At 37.1% G+C, this 18,393-nt stretch overlaps 1 protein-coding gene and 1 pseudogene across 8 annotated transcripts; one reads left to right on the top strand and one right to left on the bottom strand.

The window, feature by feature from the left end:
* Positions 1 to 205: 205 nt before the first annotated feature.
* Positions 206 to 2,345, bottom strand: LOC114741660 (mitochondrial-processing peptidase subunit alpha-like; annotated as a pseudogene).
* Positions 2,346 to 4,704: 2,359 nt separating this feature from the next.
* On the top strand, positions 4,705 to 18,143 carry LOC114741665 (glutamate--tRNA ligase, chloroplastic/mitochondrial). 8 transcript variants are annotated; one of them, XM_028929922.1, is made up of 15 exons: positions 4,705 to 4,853; positions 5,280 to 5,330; positions 6,468 to 6,733; positions 6,808 to 6,926; positions 7,093 to 7,214; positions 7,983 to 8,162; positions 8,552 to 8,670; positions 9,160 to 9,208; positions 15,561 to 15,662; positions 15,805 to 15,907; positions 16,001 to 16,064; positions 16,386 to 16,500; positions 16,653 to 16,753; positions 16,986 to 17,142; positions 17,629 to 18,143. In XM_028929922.1, the coding sequence occupies exons 3-15, from the start codon at positions 6,477 to 6,479 to the stop codon at positions 17,857 to 17,859; spliced, it is 1,719 nt and encodes a 572-aa protein (XP_028785755.1). In that variant the 5' UTR covers positions 4,705 to 4,853; positions 5,280 to 5,330; positions 6,468 to 6,476; the 3' UTR covers positions 17,860 to 18,143. The 8 variants fall into 8 exon arrangements, with proteins under 8 accessions (XP_028785755.1, XP_028785758.1, XP_028785753.1 ...); XM_028929925.1 differs by having other exon boundaries at positions 5,280 to 5,358; positions 6,463 to 6,733; XM_028929919.1 differs by having other exon boundaries at positions 4,713 to 4,853; positions 5,280 to 5,358.
* Positions 18,144 to 18,393: the final 250 nt, after the last annotated feature.

The following is an 18,393-nucleotide window of genomic DNA, read 5'->3' as shown; positions in this document are numbered from 1 at the left end:
CCCTCCCAATAGCATCTATAGCAAAGTAATAATAGAGTTATTTCCAAATGCTAACCTATAAAAAATGAAAGCATATTTTAAAGGGAAACTAAATTATTTAGGAACACTCAGGGCAATTAAACTAAGAAAAGGGGAGAAAAAACATGGGGCACCTGAAGCATAAGAATAAAAAATAAAAGAAAATAAAATTTAACATTGTCAATACCTGCAGAACAGTTAAAACCATTGATCCTTCAAGTTATGCAGCCCCCAGAAGTTTCAAATGCAAGAGCAACATGAGTCCTCTGGAATTCACCAAAAAAGGTTAGTGCTAAAATCAAAAATAGAAGCATTGAGTTTTATATTAATATTTGTAATACTCACACCAGATTCACTTTGGCATCGATAATCACCACCAGTATACTCTGATTTTGGCTCCTCCGGACGAGGGGCACTGGGCAAATCAGACAAAAGAGGTTCTGCAATAGATAACAACTCCTCATGTTCAACACCAGAAGCTGCAAGTACCATCCGTGGTGCAGTATAGTTCTCCTGACGTTAATGAACCATTAAGGTTAATCAGAAGGTCATATATAGATAACAAATAACCTTCTTTTTTTCAAAAGGCGTGCAAAAACACTGAAACTTATATGCTCAGCATCTGGGTCAATAATTTCAATTGGTGAAATACAAACAAAATTACAACAAGAAAATTAACATAATGACTTACAGCAACAAATTCCTCCAGAATTGTACTATTTAGTCTATTATTGCTGATTCTGAAGCTAAAAGAGGATTTGCCAAGGCACCAGAATAACCAGCAGAATGAATAGCCTCCAGAAGCAAGTCTTGAGGATTTTGGAAGCTTCACCAATCTCTGATTTCACCTTCATAAGCTATATATAATGCTATATTAGTTACAGAAACAAATTCCAGAAGGCCATGAAACATTTTTGTGGCACATTAGACAAGAATGATTTGAACTTATGTGAAATCTATCAGTATAACGTTCCAGTTTTCATCAACAAAAGTTAGGGAGAAGTACCTGCTCATTGACCTCCCAATCAAGAAACACAGGATTCCTCACACAATCAACAAGTAGCTCTACCATTTCTGGAACATATGTTTTCAATGCATCAAAGGTGTAACCCATCTGCTCTCTGGAAGCTGAGGCCTGCACATTACCACCAATTGCTTCTACCTCACGAACTATTCGAAAGTGACTACGGTTTCTAGTGGTCTTGAAGGCCATGCGTTCCAGCAGATGTGTAGCCCCGAATGATAACGGTGTCTCATATATTGAACCACAATCTACGTATAAGCCTATTGAGGCAGCGGGAGTCTGAACCAGAAGAGCACGTGGAATAGGACTGAGTTCAATTTTGAAATTTAGAATTACAATAGCCCATGTCAGATAGTACATAGCAAACAACTCATACCGCTGAACTTTCAGAGGCCACTTTAACACCATTTGGGAGTGTAGTAATTTTAGTTTTACCCGGCTCCACATAATCAGGCAACGGAGGGGGAAGTTTGACCCCTTCCAGAGGGAAGTCCAGAGGAGGTGTCGCGCTGGATCGATCTGCAAGCCAGCCAAATATACCACCCAACCCAGATGAGGGTTTCTTTGTGGCAAGGGAACTTGAACTTGCAAATCTGGCTGGCACCCTATTCCATGAAGGGGCCTATTCCCAATGGTGGGAAGGAAAGCACCACAAAATTCCAAGCTATCAGACAATCAACTTAATTGAACATGAAATAAAAGATTGCGCAAAAGATTTTTGCACTCAACGAATCAAGCGATACCATGTGAATAAAAAAACAAAAACAAAGGTTTCAAAGGACTTAGTAATATGATATGGAAACATAATATAGCACAGTAGCCACAACGTAAGGTGAATTTATCGTGTCCTGCCAACTCTAATGCGCCATTTTAGGAATTCCTTGCCTCGCATATGTACGAAGCCCAGAAAATCAGATGTATTGGTTGGAATCAGCAACATAGAAACAACAAATAAGTTGTCCATGGGAGTATTGCACGGGAAATGCATAATGTAAATACATATCACGATTGAATCTATGATTTCATACATCTTCCAAGTCCAAACCATTGTTAATTGACGCGACAGTGTATCAGAAACGTATGGAACTCAGCAAACAAGAATATCGAAGCGTGATCAGATCTAGCATCTGGAACAGAAGTGAAAAATTATGGGAAAAAAGGAGGAGTGAGGAGCGTACTAACCCTGCAAGACCTGAGGCGTGATGCGACGTTCCTGTACATAGCGATAGAGGCTTCGTTAAGATTCGCGTGGAGAAAAGAAGCTCGAGAAAGAAAGGAGAAGTAGAAGAAGTGGTGGTATGGAGCTGGAGAATTGAGACGCAGACTCGCAGAGCCAGAAACGAGGACTGTGCACGTGTGAGGCTGAACGAAGAGCACAAGCCCAATAAGGCCCAATCCAGTTAAGAGTTGGACAAATCATCAACGGGGTAAACCCAGTTCAAAAGATATAAACAAGGTTAATGCAATTTTGAGTATGATTTTAATCCTCATATTTTAAATTATAAATTTTAGTCTTTAAGTATTTTTTTACTTAAAATATTAGTACTTATAATTTTATAAAGATTGGATTATTTTGTTTATTGAGAGACTAAAACTTATTATTTAAAACTTGATGGATTAAAACTATAATGATGACAAATTTGAAGAACTAAAATTTATATTAATACATATTCTTTAAATATATATATATACAGACATATATATGTGTGTGTGTAAACAATATCGGACTCCCTCTGTCTTAAAAAAGGATATGTTATTGTTACATAAGGACTTCATGAAACCTTCTTTTACTAAAAGTGTTTTTGGTTTCATATAATTTAATTTAATTAACAAAATGTACAGTTTATAAGAAATATCAAGTTTTAAAAATTTACTCTTCACGTTAAAACAAAAAAAATAAAAAAACTAAAAATAAGGAGAAAATTCCAATTTTATCCAACTAAAATAATTAAAACTAAATTTAGGCATACACCTACTTTATATTTTTTTTTCCCTGGCTGTATTAAGGCCACTGACTCGGTTACTAAGGACCCGTTCGATTGCAACCTCCCTTCGTAGAGCAACGCATTGTAATGTAATTTAATGTGATGCAGTCTTTATTACCATGAGCATGTTTGGTATGATATTAAGAAGGTTGGTAATAATGTTATTTCTTTATATTAAACTAAATAAAAAATATATATGAAATTACTAAATCGTCCCCATTAAAATGCCTTCTTTTCCTTCCATCCTCCAACACCTTCCTATCATCATCCACCCCAAAAGGAATAGTTTCAACGAGAAAGAAAGTACAGTGCATCATTATCTTCTTCTTCTACCTTAAACTTAGTTGAGGATGCAGACTTTAATGGAGAGGGAGAGGATGTCACTGATGGGAAGATGAAGAGGAAAGAGGCCGCCCATGGTGAAGAAGATGCAGGTAGATCTATTCTGGTCCCTCCTCGATCTATTATTTAACAAACATCGCCATCTTCTTCCTTGAACTCAGGTGATGTCGTAGACTTTACTGGAGATGGAGGTGGTGGATGACGGCGGGGGAGATGAAGATGAAGAAATAGCAGGTAGCGGAGAAGACGAAGATATTGACCGCGGTGGCATTGATGGCAAAAAAAGGCAGAGATTATGGTGCTTCATACAAGAAGAGGGAGAGGGTATTTTTTTTTTTATGGGCAAAATAGACAATTTAAAACAGATTGCTGCCTTGTAATCAGTATTCATAGGCACCTTTTTAGGAATAAACGTTACCAAAAAAATGTGCAATTCTCATCACCAGTGCAATCTTTATTACCATAAATAAGTCTAATCAAATGCAAAAAAAAATTATCATTGCAAGCCTGCAATGCGGTTAAACCAAATGGGCTCTAAGGGTTGTGGTAGATGTCATTTTTTTCCCAAAGATATTATAGATGTAATTAAAGCTAAAACGAGGCAAGCGCGAAGTTTCTTAGTCATGCATGCTTAGAGTATAATGTTTTTTATGATTATTTAGGTAAATCCTCTCACTAAGTGTGTTTGGTAACTTCAAGTTGGTTAAAACAAACACCTTAGAAAAATGGTTTTCAAACAAACTTTTTTCATGTAATTATTTAAAACTGCCATTTCCAGTTGTTAACATAAGAGTTATAATGACATTGAGTTTGGTAGGTAGAAGGTATTTAGATGAAAACCAAATCATAATTTTAAAAGAATTTTATGATATACGAAATAAATATGTAGAGAAATTTTTTTTAAAAAATCTTTTTTAAAAGCATTTTTGGGATATTCCAAACACTCAACACCTCAATTTATTTTGTTTTTCACATTTATCTATTTTTTTAAAGTAATCTTTGTTGTATTTTTTTTCTAACCTTTATAATAGTTATATACATTAAAAGTTTAATAAAAATAATTTTTACTAATACATAAATAACACTTATTTATTATTAATAACTAATTTAACTAATTTTTATAATCTACTTAAATTAGTCATTACTCTCTTGTATTAAAAAAAAAAAAAAAGGTCAATCTAAACAATCTTCATAGGCCATTCTCGAAATAAAACTCGGGAAACCAATCCGAACATTGGGCTTTTATGAAAAACAGTTTCTAACTTGCTATTCAAAGAAATGTTTCACTCCGCTTCGTCAATCCTGTCATTGCCCTATCTGCTCTCACGCGCGGTTACCCTTCTCTACTCTCGCTGTCGCGGTCGCCATTCTCTACCCTCTCAGCAGTCGCCGTTCACCCTCTCCGGCGCTCACGCTCTCTCGGCGAGGCGTTATCCATTCTCGTTCTCTCAGATTCGTTTGCATTGTTGTCAGTGACTCAGCGGGTAGCTTCTCTGTTCTCTGTTATGCATTGTCTTTCCTTTGATTTCATTTTACATGCTCTGTTAACTTCATTTTTGTATGTTTCCTATCTGCCCAAATAGACCGAATAAAGGTTTTGTGATTTATAATTAAAATTTTCATTTACCTAAGAACATGCTAATCAAAATTTTGACTTGCTCGAGTTTTCACTATGTGGTGGTAAATCCTATGGCTGGCTTTTCAATGGAGGCCCAATAGCATAGGCTTATCATTGCCTTGCTGCCGCTGCACTGTAACCATTGTTGTTGTGACTTTCATTGCTTTCACTTCACCACTGCTTCCATGTCGCTGCCACCACTACCATGACCATCGCCAGTAGGCATTAGCTATTTCATTAGTCCCTAATATCCCTGATATATCAAATAACTTATACCTATGTGTGATATCAGGGCTTTGCCTTCTCTGCTACATGCAAAATTCAGAGCTATTCAAAAGATTGGGTAATCACCAATTTTTTAGGGTCAATAGGTAATGACTGTTTTGTTGTTGGCATGATCAAAGTTTGATAGTTAACTTATATATTATTTTGCCCTATTTTTTCAACAAGTTTTTTGGCTAAATGATTATATATCCTTTTGGGAATCAAAAGGCGGTGGGATCAAATACCATCTTGGCCAACTTTGCCTAAGGTTGTTTGGTTGGTGTCAGTGCTGAAGCTCTGGCCACTGGCAGTAGGGCTGGTAAAACGGGCCAACCCGCGGGTTGCGGGTTGGCCCGTGGCGAGTGGGGGGTTACGCGGTGCGGGTTCAAAAGACCGTTTTCTAGCAGGTTGGCATTTGCAACCCTAACCCACCCGCCAGAATTTTTATTTTTTTTCTTTTTTTTTTTCTTATTTTTTTAAATGTTAGCAGTTATATATAATACAAAATAAAAATACTAGAAATGATATAAAATATTAGAAACATCCAAATAAAAATTACAACACAATAAAATATAAATAGTATATGATTGTCTAATTTTCCAACATGATAATACACAAGTTCACACATTTTTTTTCAATGAAACCAATGAGCAATACTGAATAACCTTCTTTATCTAATTATTTCTAATGACAATAAAGTTTGAAGTAAAAATTTGCTTTACTTTTGCCTTTGTTATCTTTTTTTTTAAAAAAAAAAATAGGTGGGTTAACTCGTAGGTTGGCGGGCCAATCCACCGCGGGTTAGGGTTATGGCGGTGCGGGTTATGTTTTTCAAGGTAATGGTGGCCAACCAAATGGCAGGTTAGCAGGTTGGACCCGCGGGTCCAACTCATATTACCGGCTCTAACTGGCGGGGATGGCTGCCAGTAGCGGTGGCTTTTTTCTTTTCTTTTGTGTTTTCTAAAGTGAGAGACAGTAAGGCCATTTTACCCAAATTTAAAATCCTATTTTGGTAAAGGGACTGTTGTGGCATTTTCTGATCTAAAGAGACTATTTTTTTTTGACCATTTTGGGTTATTTTTTGGGAGTTTCCCTTTCATTTACCTTAAATAAATGATGATTATGGTGATGATGATAAAAGTTTCCTTATTTTTTTGGGGGGGGGGGGGGGGGAGCCTTGGCTATAATCGTTTGATTTGGAACTCTTTTAGCACAGAAGCGGAGTATGCGCATGGCGATATTAGGAGGATCACCATGGATAAGGATGGGAGCTTTCCCCTTTGAGGTTTCTGCTTCGAAATCTAATCTCTTGTACAGGCAAAGAAAAGTCCTCCAGTTCCAAAGGAGCTTTTCAGTCTCTGCCTTTTCTGTTCCCGAGCAGAAATCTGATGGAACAGTTCGTGTTCGATTTGCACCGTCGCCTACTGGGAACCTTCATGTTGGTGGAGCACGAACAGCCTTGTTCAATTACTTGTTTGCCAGGTTGGATTCACTATCTGGCTTTTTCTGCTTTGATCTTTTTCCCTCCCCCTCCTATTTTTCTAATGTATTTTCAGGTCCAAAGGTGGGAAGCTGGTTTTGAGAATTGAAGATACCGACTTGGAGAGGTCAACAAAAGAGTCTGAGGAAGCCATGTTAAAAGATCTTTCTTGGCTTGGTCTTGATTGGGATGAAGGTATATGCTGAAATTCATACTTTACTCTTAATCTAGCGATGTATCAGTTTCTGAATCTACTTGAGTTTGTTTCTTGTTTAGCTCTCTTAGTAGAACTTACCCCCCCCCCCCAAAAAAAGTTCTTTCAAGAAACATTATTTATACTGCGATGATCTGAACTTTTCAGGTCCTGGTGTTGGTGGAGATTACGGACCATACAGGCAGTCTGAGAGGAATTATTTGTACAAACATTATGCTGATAAGCTTTTACAGTCTGGTCATGTGTACCGCTGCTTCTGCTCTAATGAGGTAACCCTAACTGTGAATCTTTTTTCATAGCAATATTGACTTTTTTCTTGGTAACATTTTATGTGGGAACCAATCATGTGTTTCAAAATATTTTGGTGAACTTTGACTTGTTCAATTTAACTTAAAAATGATAGCAATGGACTTTGACAAATATCATTAGATTTCGGTTGATTTCCCAATCTTCTATATAAAAAATAAAATTATGAGAAGGATGATTTTCATTTATAAGTAAACTGTATGTGTAGTTACAAGCATCACCAATGTATAAAATTATTGCAACCATGTCATTATGGTGAGAGTAAACAGACATAGAAGAATATGATTTCCCAACAGTAAACCAAGATATATATTTCAAAATTATGAAATCCAGTTTATGGAGCTTGCTTGAACTAGAGTTTGACTGATATTTGAAGATTGTGACATTCGATGATGCATACTTAGATGATTCAAGATAAGGGGATATATTGAGATTGAATGATTCTCTTGTCGTAGATTAACTTATGGCAACTGTTTTTATGTTAACTAAAACACACCTTTTGCTCCCATGAACATGGTTGTAACTTTTGATATCACTTGATTTATAAATTTTTAGTCAAAATAGGTCTCTTGTTTGCATTTACGAGCCAATCTGTAATAGAGTAGATAGTAAAGGATTTTGAGGCTGTACTTTAGAAATTTGCTATTTCTGTATTCGGCCTTTTGTTGAAGCTTTTTTGGCCTGAGTGTAATTGTCCACGAATGCTTCTTGAGTCATATTGATCATGTCAGGAATTAGAAAAAATGAAGGAGATTGCAAAACTACAGCAACTGCCTCCTGTATACACTGGTAAATGGGCCAGTGCAGGTGATGAGGAAGTGCAAGAAGAGCTGGAAAGGGGAACCCCTTATACATACCGGTTTCGTGTTCCAAAAGGAAGTTTAAAAATTAATGATATCATAAGAGGCGAAGTGAGTTTTGTCCTTCATTATTCATTACTGTTTACTGGTTAGTGTTGTTTAACTAAATTCTATACTTGCATCAATGAGTTATGGATTACCAATATTAAATAGGCAAATGGTAACGCCTGTTGGCACATCTGATTTGTGTGGTTGCTGATTTTCTGTCTTTTCTGTTTTGATGTTGATATTTTCCATTACTAATTACTATCTTATAATTTTGCACGTTTTTAGCAAGACTTCAAACGTTGTACAAAATTGGATTCTCATACATGAAAAAAAAAAAGTGCTAGTGTTTTCCATTGTGTGGGCTATTCATAGAAAGAAAAAGGACAAATTTTTGACATGTCTATTAAAAGAACTTTGACTAGGTATTAACTTGCTTTGGTGGTGTCTTGAAGGTTAGTTGGAATTTGGATACCCTTGGAGATTTTGTGATTATGAGAAGCAATGGTCAGCCTGTTTACAATTTTTGTGTGACCGTGGATGATGCTACCATGGCTATTTCCCATGTTATCAGGTAGTTATTTTAATTTGACTAAATCACATTTTAGTGCCTGAAAAATGTCATTGTGACTTGAATGTCCTGAATAGGGAAGAATTTATAGCTTAGTCCTTAGTTTTATTTATTTGGGTTCACTATAATCCATTGGCTCGCAAGAAGAATATGGAGTCCCAAAATCAACAAAATTGAGGAAGCATTTGTGCATAATGTGCTTCTGGGGACAAATTTAAGGCCGATACTTTCTAGGGATCAAATTAAGTATTTAATCTTAAAATTTCCTAGTCAATTTTGTGTTATTACTGTTCAATCAAATTAAGAATTTAATCTTAAAATTTCTTAGTCAATTTTTTGTTATTCCTGTTCGATCAAATTAAGAATTTAATCTTAAAATTTCTTAGTCAATTTTTTGTGTTATTCCTGTTAAGTCTCAGTTATCAATAGCATTTCCGTTTTTTATTTGATTATTTGATCATTGTTAAACCCATGAAACTTTTGCGAATGCAGGGCAGAGGAACATTTACCTAACACCCTGAGACAAGCGTTAATATACAAGGTATGTACACGCCTTATGATTCTTCTTTCATAGCAAATTTTTTGCTACGTATTTTGCAATATTTTGTTTCTGAAATTTTAAGCCAACTCCAAATTAAATGAGGTTAGTTGGTATATGTCTTTTGAATATGAAAAGCTAGATCTCACTTATATAGGTCAGGCTTTTGATAAGAGGTCTATGAGAGGAAACCAAGCACGCATCTCACTCAATAGCTCTATTATCTTGGAGAATTTCTGAAAATGGAAGTTTTGATTCTGTTAGTTGATGACTTCAATGAAGCTACAAATAGAAACCCTCGTCCAGAGTCAGTCACAATGAAGCACTTTGATAAAATAAGAGCATCCGGCTTATTGCCATAAGGTTGTCCCATCCTTTTAACTATATAAGGAGAAGTTCTTAAAGTCCTGTGAATGCAACCATTTCTAACTAAGAATCCTAAACAGCTTAATTTCGCAAGAAAACAGCCAGTTGACAATGGTAAATGAATGAGTTGCAGTTTTTGTGCTATGCATGAGTATTATACTTAGGTACACAAATTTGCAGGATGCCATTTGTGTTAATCATATTGACTATTGATATTGATTACTGTTGTGCAAATAGAGAATTGTCTCTTGGTATGGCTTTAAGATTTCCAGATGCGTTTTTCAAAATGGAGGACTCCCATCATGGGGGACGAGATAATGTTGGAAGATAAAGCCCAAGCCCAATAAGCTGTGTTTCATCTATTTCTATCATTGTATTTTTAGTTTATTAGTCAGATTGAGATTCTAGCCTGATTAGGATAGATTATGATAGATTCTTTTTATCATTTAGTCATTTATCTTTTACCGTAGCCTAGCTTTATATATTCTGTACCACTCTACTTCAGAATCATTCAATAAAAACAGAATTATTCTCTCGCCTAATCCTCATGGTATCAGAGCAGAACAACCGAGAGAGTGAAAGTCGCTGTGTTCAGCGCGACTAGGATCGACTACCGGCGTGAGAGAGAGTGGAAGTCGCCACCTTTAGCGCGACTAAGACCAGCGAGAGAGAGAGAGTGAAAGTCGCCGCGTTCAGCACGACTAAGACCGTCTTCACTGGTCGCATACAGTCACGCCCACAATTGGGTGATTCGGCCGCATACAAGACAGCGACTAAGGTCAGGGTAACTAGTCGCATGATGCCACACTCCTAATCGAGTAATCCGTCGCACCGAAGACAGCCAATAAGACCGACCAGATTTGTGAACCTGACGTGAACGAAGACCGTCGTAAGATGGATGGAAAGTTTCCGCCTCTGTTTGGAACAATGAGTCGATCTCCTTCAGCATTAACGGCAGGTACAGCACCGTCTCATTCTTCTTCTGGGTCAGTTTCGACTACCTCTTCTCCTCCTACGGGAATAGAATCTGGAATGGTCACAGAAACGCAGCAGATGCTGATCTCTCACAAGTTGAACGGAAGTAATTATTTACAATGGTCTCAAAGCGTCCTTATGTACCTACGAGGCAGAAGAAAGGAAAAATATATAACTGGGGAGGCTCCACAACCAAGTCCAGATGACCCGAAGTATGACACTTGGTTTGCTGAAAACAATCTAGTAATGACCTGGTTATGTAATTCCATGACGACAGACATTAGTGAAGGCTATTTACTTGCTAAGACAGCAAAGGAGATATGGGATGCTGCAAAACGAACATACTCTGCTATGGAGAACACTGCTGCTCTGTTTCAAATCAAAAAATTGCAAAGAGAGATGAAACAAGGAAGCATGACGGTGACACAATATTATACTGCTCTCACACGCCTGTGGCAGCAGTTGGACATGTTCGATGTCCATGAATGGAAGTGTAGCAATGATGCCCAGTTATATAGGGAACTGGTCGAAAAAGAAAGAACCTATGAGTTCTTACTCGGTCTCATTGACGTGTTTGATGATGTGAGAGGAAGAATTATGGGTATGAAACCGTTGCCATCACTATTTGAAACTTTCAACATGGTTAGGTGTGAAGAAAGCAGAAAGCAGCTTACCCTAAGTGTATCTACACCCTCTGAGAGTTCGGCGTTGACAGTACAGAGCAACAACGGACCAGAACAGAGAGGAAAGAAGAACTCCAAAGGATGGTGTGATCATTGCAACAAAAATGGTCATACTAGGGACATATGCTGGAAATTACATGGCAAGCCAGCAAATCTAAAGCAAAAACGAAGACCAGAGAGTAGGGGGTATGTTGCTGCGACTAGCGAGAATGAAGAGAATGGGGAAACTCTTAGCCGAGAAGAGTTACAAGTGCTCAAACGAATCCTGGAGAAACATAACAACTCAACCACCAACCCTAAAGCAAATCTGGTAAAGTCAGGTAATTCCATTATAGCTTTAAACGCCATGGTAACAAGTGATAACACTTGGATTGTTGACTCTGGAGCTACAGATCATATGACAGGTAATAAAGCTTTGTTCAAAATCCTAAAGTATTGTTATGATGAGAATCTTAAGGTGAAAGTTGCTAATGGAATTTTTTCCAAAGTATGTGGTGTTGGAAGTGTTGAGATCTCAGATAACTTAGAATTGAAAAATGTTCTATTAGTCCCGGCACTTGCATGTAATTTGCTATCAGTGAGTAAAATAACTAAAAATCATCACTGTAGAGTATTTTTTGATGATATCGATTGCGTTTTTCAGGATTTGACAACGAGGAGGAGGATTGGTATTGCTAAAGAATGGGACGGACTCTATTATCTTGAAGGCTCTAGGATCACCAATAAACAAGTGGGCAAGGCGTTGTTTAGTTCAAATTCTTCAAATAAGGATGTATTATTATGGCACTCTAGGATAGGCCATCCCAGTTTTGATTACATGAAACATTTATTTCCAGATTTATTGAATAAAAGTTCAGTTCCTTTTCTCTGTGAAACCTGCCAACTTGCAAAACAAACACGAACTTCTTACCCCATACAACCCTATAAACCAACAGCACCCTTCACCTTGATACATAGTGATGTCTGGGGACCCGCAAGAGTTAAATCAACCTCTAATGCTAGGTGGTTTGTTACTTTTATTGATGACCACACACGATTGACTTGGGTATACCTAATGAAAGAAAAATCAGAAATTTTCAACATATTTAGAAGTTTCCACACATTCGTACAAACTCAGTTCCAAAGAACAATCAAGATATTAAGAAGTGACAACGCAAGAGAGTACCTCAGCACAACCTTGAAGGAATTTCTTGATCAGCAAGGAATCCACCACCAAACCTCATGTACATACACCCCACAACAAAATGGAGTAGCTGAACGGAAAAACCGACATCTCCTAGAAGTCACCCGAGCCATTATGATTGCCAGGAATGTTCCAAACCATTTTTGGGGAGAAGCTATTCTCACATCAACCTACCTCATCAATAGAATGCCCACGAGAGTACTCAACTACCAAACTCCCATTCAAAAACTTCTTGAAACCTACCCAAATTCACCCCTGGTTTCCAACATTCCCTTGAAAGTATTTGGGTGTGTAGTGTACATACATCGAGATGATGGAAACAAACTTGATTCAAGAGCTCTAAAATGTATTTTTCTTGGGTACTCCCCTACCCAAAAAGGATATAAGTGTTATTGCCCTACAACAAAGAGAGTTTATGTCACTAAGAATGCTGTGTTTTCAGAAGAAGATGCCTACTATCCTAAATTGCCCATTCAGGGGGAGAATTATGACACAGAAGAATGGCTAACTTTGGGTACCCTAGTTCAAACAGGCCTAGACAACCACCCTGAACCAAACCTAGCCGTACCTGAATCTGAAAACCTACATTCCTCTACTCAACCCGAACCTGAAAATCCAAACCCACAAGCCTCTTCTACTGAACAAAATGTGGAAAATGGTGTTGAGGTGAGCACAGGGATGGACCAGGAGTGTAATACTGAATCAGATAATGAACAAGTCGATTCAGAAGAGCAGCAGAATAATAGAGTCTCTCACATTCCGAGGCATAACCAAGTCTCCAATCCAATGTTAGATCCTGAAGAACTTGGGTGGCCAATTGCTCTCAGAAAAGGGGTAAGATCCTGTACTCAACATCCGATCAGTAAATTTGTTTCCTATGACAAATTATCTTCTAGAATGCAGACGTTTGTAGCAAACTTGTCCAGTGAAAGAGTACCCAAGACATTTCAAGAAGCTATGGGTAACTCTAATTGGAAACAGGCTATCAATGAAGAGTTGGAAGCATTGAAACAGAATGAAACGTGGAAAATCACTGATTTACCCTCAGGAAAGAAGACTGTGGGATGTCGGTGGGTTTTTACCATCAAGTACAATCAAGACGGAAGCATAAACAAATATAAAGCAAGACTTGTGGCACGAGGATATACACAAACATATGGGGTTGACTATCAAGAAACCTTTGCCCCGGTAGCAAAGCTCAACACCATTAAGGTCCTCTTATCAGTAGCAGCAAATTTAGACTGGCCACTTTATCAGTTAGATGTGAAAAATGCCTTCCTAAATGGAGATCTTAAAGAAGAAGTATATATGAAGATACCTGCTGGCCTCCAGAATTCAACAAATTGCTCAAAGGTCTGCAAACTCCAGAAATCATTATACGGACTGAAACAATCCCCTAGAGCTTGGTTCGGAAGATTCTCAGCAACAATGAAGAAGATGGGATACTCACAAGGGCAATCAGATCATACGCTCTTTGTAAAACATGCTGGTGATCAAATCACTATCCTAATAGTGTATGTAGACGATATTGTGATTACAGGAAACGATGAAAGTGCCGTAAGTAAGTTAAAGAAATCATTGGCAGCTGAGTTCGAGATGAAAGATCTGGGACAGATGAGGTATTTCCTTGGGATGGAGATTAGTAGAACCAAACAAGGAATAAATGTTTCTCAGAGAAAGTACACACTAGATTTGTTGCACGAGACAGGAATGCTTGGAGCTAAACCTGCAGAAACTCCTATGGAGACAGATTGCAATCTGGAATACAAGAAAGATGGTACACCGGTTGACACTGGAAGATACCAACGGTTGGTAGGAAAGCTTATTTACCTGGCTCATACACGACCAGATATAAGTTATGCTGTGGGAGTTGTAAGCCAGTTTATGAATCAACCGCAAGAACAGCATATGGAAGCAGTGTACAGAATTTTGAAATATTTGAAGACGAATCCAGGAAAAGGTTTATTCTTCAAGAAAGGAGAGTCCAGGGGGATAGAAATCTACACGGATGCTGATCATGGGCGGTCCTTACTAGATAGGAGGTCCACTACTGGATACATTACTTACTTATGGGGAAATCTGGTAACCTGGAGAAGCAAGAAACAACCAGTAGTTTCCAGAAGCAGTGCCGAGGCAGAACTAAGGGCACTGGCTCTTGGGGTCTGTGAAGGAATCTGGATAATTAGAGTTCTAAAAGAGTTGAGACTGATGCATAATGGGCCAATAAAACTCTGGAGTGACAGTAAATCAGCTATAGAAATGGCTCTAAATCCAGTGCACCATGATAGAACAAAACATGTTGAAATTGATAGACACTTTATAAGGGAAAAAATAGAAGGTGGTATCATTGATTTATCTCACATTCGAACCAAGAATCAAGTAGCAGATTTGTTTACTAAGCCGCTACCCAGAGACTCATTTGAGGGACATAGAAGCAAGCTGGGAATGATCGACATCTACTCACCAGCTTGAGGGGGAGTGTTGGAAGATAAAGCCCAAGCCCAATAAGCTGTGTTTCATCTATTTCTATCATTGTATTTTTAGTTTATTAGTCAGATTGAGATTCTAGCCTGATTAGGATAGATTATGATAGATTCTTTTTATCATTTAGTCATTTATCTTTTACCGTAGCCTAGTTTTATATATTCTGTACCACTCTACTTCAGAATCATTCAATAAAAACAGAATTATTCTCTCGCCTAATCCTCAGATAAGGAAGTAAAAGGTAGATTTACAATAATGAACACTAGCTAAATCTAAACTCGACAATCTTGAATTGGGAAATTGCAACACTGTCAAGAGGCAAAAATATTCCTATTTTGTTCATCTCTTCCTGTAAGATGCTTGAAAGAGTGAGTGTCCAAAAACAAAATCTCCTGAATTAAATAGAATCAATGCATGTATTGCATATGTATAATCAATACCGAAGGTGTTGCAGATTTGTTGTTTATCTCTCTTTGCATGCAATTTTTTAAATAAATATGTACCCCTCACAAATTAAACCTAGTTAAACAGAAATTATAAAACAGAGCAATGTACATTTTTAAACACGAAGACATCAAAAAAGGTGGGAGGTCCTTGTATTATTCAAAAAATAACGTGATATTAACCAAGACGCAATTGATTTGTTCATGCATAATTTTTCCAGGCACTGGGATTCAGCATGCCTCACTTTGCTCATGTCTCTCTTATTCTAGCTCCTGACCGTAGCAAATTATCAAAACGACATGGTGCAACATCAGTTGGTCAGGTATGTTGGTTTATGATTAATTATTTCTATATTTTATATGCATTCAAATTCAAATTATTGCGAGACCTCTGTGGATTTGTTTCCTTAATTGTTTATTTTTTTTTCTAAATTTTATTTTCAAAAAATTTCTCTCCTCGTACAGTTCAGGGAGATGGGATACTTACCTCAAGCAATGGTGAATTACTTGGCCTTGTTAGGCTGGGGTGATGGAACAGAAGATGAATTTTTCACCATTGAGAAACTTGGCAAGTTAATTGTTTGAATTCCACTCTTTTATTAGTTGTCCAAAACTACATTGCTTAAATAATTTCTTAATTAAGGTTGATTTCGTGTGTCAGTTGAAAAATTTACAATTGAGCGAGTTAACAAAAGTGGCGCTATTTTTGATTCCACCAAGTTAAGGTAATTGTTGCCTTTTTTCCCCCTATTGTATGGGGTTAAATCTTGTTCTGTTTAATTTTTTTTATTATGCACTAATTTTTATTCTGTGACATTGATAATTTCAGCATTTATTCCTGATGATATTGCGAGGATCTAGGTTGAATGCCATTTATGTGTGATAGTCATATGCTTTTAGTTTATGATGTATTGATCCTGGGAGAATAAAGAATTCTGCCATTTATTTTCACATAGCTCTTTATTGCCAATCTTAAACAACAAAAACTATCGTTTTCTTTTTTTCATTGTATTCATATGTATATGCATATAATCTTTTAACGGCAGGTGGATGAATGGTCAGCATTTAAGAGCCCTTCCATCTAAAGAGTTGACTAATCTAATTGGAGAGCGCTGGAATACTTCAGGAATCCTTACAGTATCTGCTGGGCCCTTCATTGATGTGAGATCCTTTGCTTGACAGGTTTATTTTCCGTTATGGATAGCATGAGCCGTTTTCATCTTGTGGATACTATATTCAGTTTAGTGCACAGAACAAGTGTTATTACTCACATGGTTCACTAACATGATATTGTTTACATGTTTAACTTGCAGGAAGCAGTTCAGCTACTCAAGGATGGAATTGACTTGGTAGTTGATGCAGACGAAGCACTTGATAACTTGCTATCCTATCCCTTGCGTTCTACTTTACAGAGGTGAAGTCTCTGTGTGTGTGTGCGCACCGCGCGTATTGGTGAACATGTGAAGTCTATATTCTTCTCGGAGAACCTTGTGTTTTTGTCAATAACTTCAACCCCTGATAAAATAAACAAAATTGGGTCATACAGTTGTCAATTTTGGCTTTGCCACTCAAATGCCTGGACTGTTCAGCTCATTGCTGTTTTAGCAAGTTTATCTTACATGACGTTTTATGTATGGCTTTTGCAGTGATGAAGTTAAATCTATCTTAGAAGATAAGCTTTCTGAATTTTCGGCCAGTCTCTTGGCTGCATATGATAGTGGTGAAATCATGGCCGCACTAGAGGAAGGTCATGCTGGCTGGCAGAAGTGGGTCAAGGGCTTTGGTAAATCACTTAAACGCAAGGTGAGCTAAATTAGATATCCACATGTATCACTTTAAAGTTTTTAAAGAAAGTCTATTTTACAATATTCTTAAATTAAGAAGGATATAAACCTCTTATTCAATGCCCCTCATTTATTTATTTATTTTAAAGCTTCTTTGTGTGTTAATATGCACACTTCTAAATTTTCAATTTGGTACTACGTATTTTTCTCTCTTAATCAAATGCTTTAATTTTATTTTGCTAATACCGTTTGTCCTTATAACTTTGCTTTATTAACATTGTTAGCCCTGTATAAGAGCTGCCAGCGCTTACAGAGCAACATTACAATATTTAACTAGGAGAGAAAAATACACAGGTACCAAAATAAAAATTGAGGGAATATATAGGTGCCTGTGAAATGGTTCTCTCCATTTTTAATCGCAATAGTTTAAAGTGTGAAAGAAATACATGGGAAGCCACTCAAATATATTCATCTAAATGGAAGCATGCCCATCTTCAATTTTCAGGGGAAATCTCTTTTCATGCCACTCCGACTCTTGTTGACCGGAAAACTCCATGGACCTGATATGGGGGCTAGCATAATATTGCTCCATAAAGCTGGAGTGACTGGTATTGTGGATCCACAAGTTGGATTCATTACGCTGGAGGAAAGATTCAAAATGCTTCGACAAATTGACTGGGAAGCTTTATCCAAGGACCAGCCTCTGAAGGAGACGACTGCTTCTATTTCAAACTGAAGAGAATTCACATTCTGGGATTTATTTTATTTGCAAGATTCTACAATTTTGTTCAGTCCAATGTTTTGCATTTTATAAATAACTAATGTAATATTTGTAAATTAGTAATTCTTCTATTTGGGATGGTGAGAGTATTTTTTTCAAATGAGAAAGTGAATTAATATCTAGGCCAATGGGCTTCGAGTAATTGGAAGAGCAAGTTGTTTGATATTTGTCCCATTCTGTGCGCGTTGGAATATTATGTCATATGAATGTGAAGTTAATGATAAAACATTTCAAGCATTCCCATTGTTTTGAGCGTGTTCAATCTGAATTTGGAAAATGAATTTTTTGGGGCCAAAGAAGGAATAAATCACATTCACAGTTTCATACTATTGAAAAACAAAATTCTTCGATAATGTATTTTTCCCTTCTGCACAGGCCGAAAAATGACAAAAGACTTGTGGCTATAAATGAAACAAAAAGGAGAAAAGCAACATAATTTCAACATATTTTCCATACTGCCATAGAGTTTGTAAGTGAAGGATCGTATGA

Source organism: Neltuma alba, unplaced genomic scaffold (genome assembly GCF_004799145.2).
Source record: "Neltuma alba isolate B1F8T4 unplaced genomic scaffold, ASM479914v2 tig00003455_pilon, whole genome shotgun sequence".
In the NCBI taxonomy this organism is placed as follows: domain Eukaryota; kingdom Viridiplantae; phylum Streptophyta; class Magnoliopsida; order Fabales; family Fabaceae; genus Neltuma; species Neltuma alba.
This window is presented reverse-complemented; position numbering and strand designations above follow the sequence as displayed.

Bases quoted from the DNA above. Each gene is read 5' to 3' on its own strand.
- LOC114741665 (XM_028929920.1), top strand. From the start codon at position 6,477: ATGCGCATGGCGATATTAGGAGGATCACCATGGATAAGGATGGGAGCT. The intron at 8,671-9,159 runs GTAGTTATTTTA...TTGCGAATGCAG, and splicing joins GCTATTTCCCATGTTATCAG to GGCAGAGGAACATTTACCTA. The intron at 16,754-16,985 runs GTGAAGTCTCTG...TGGCTTTTGCAG, and splicing joins TTGCGTTCTACTTTACAGAG to TGATGAAGTTAAATCTATCT.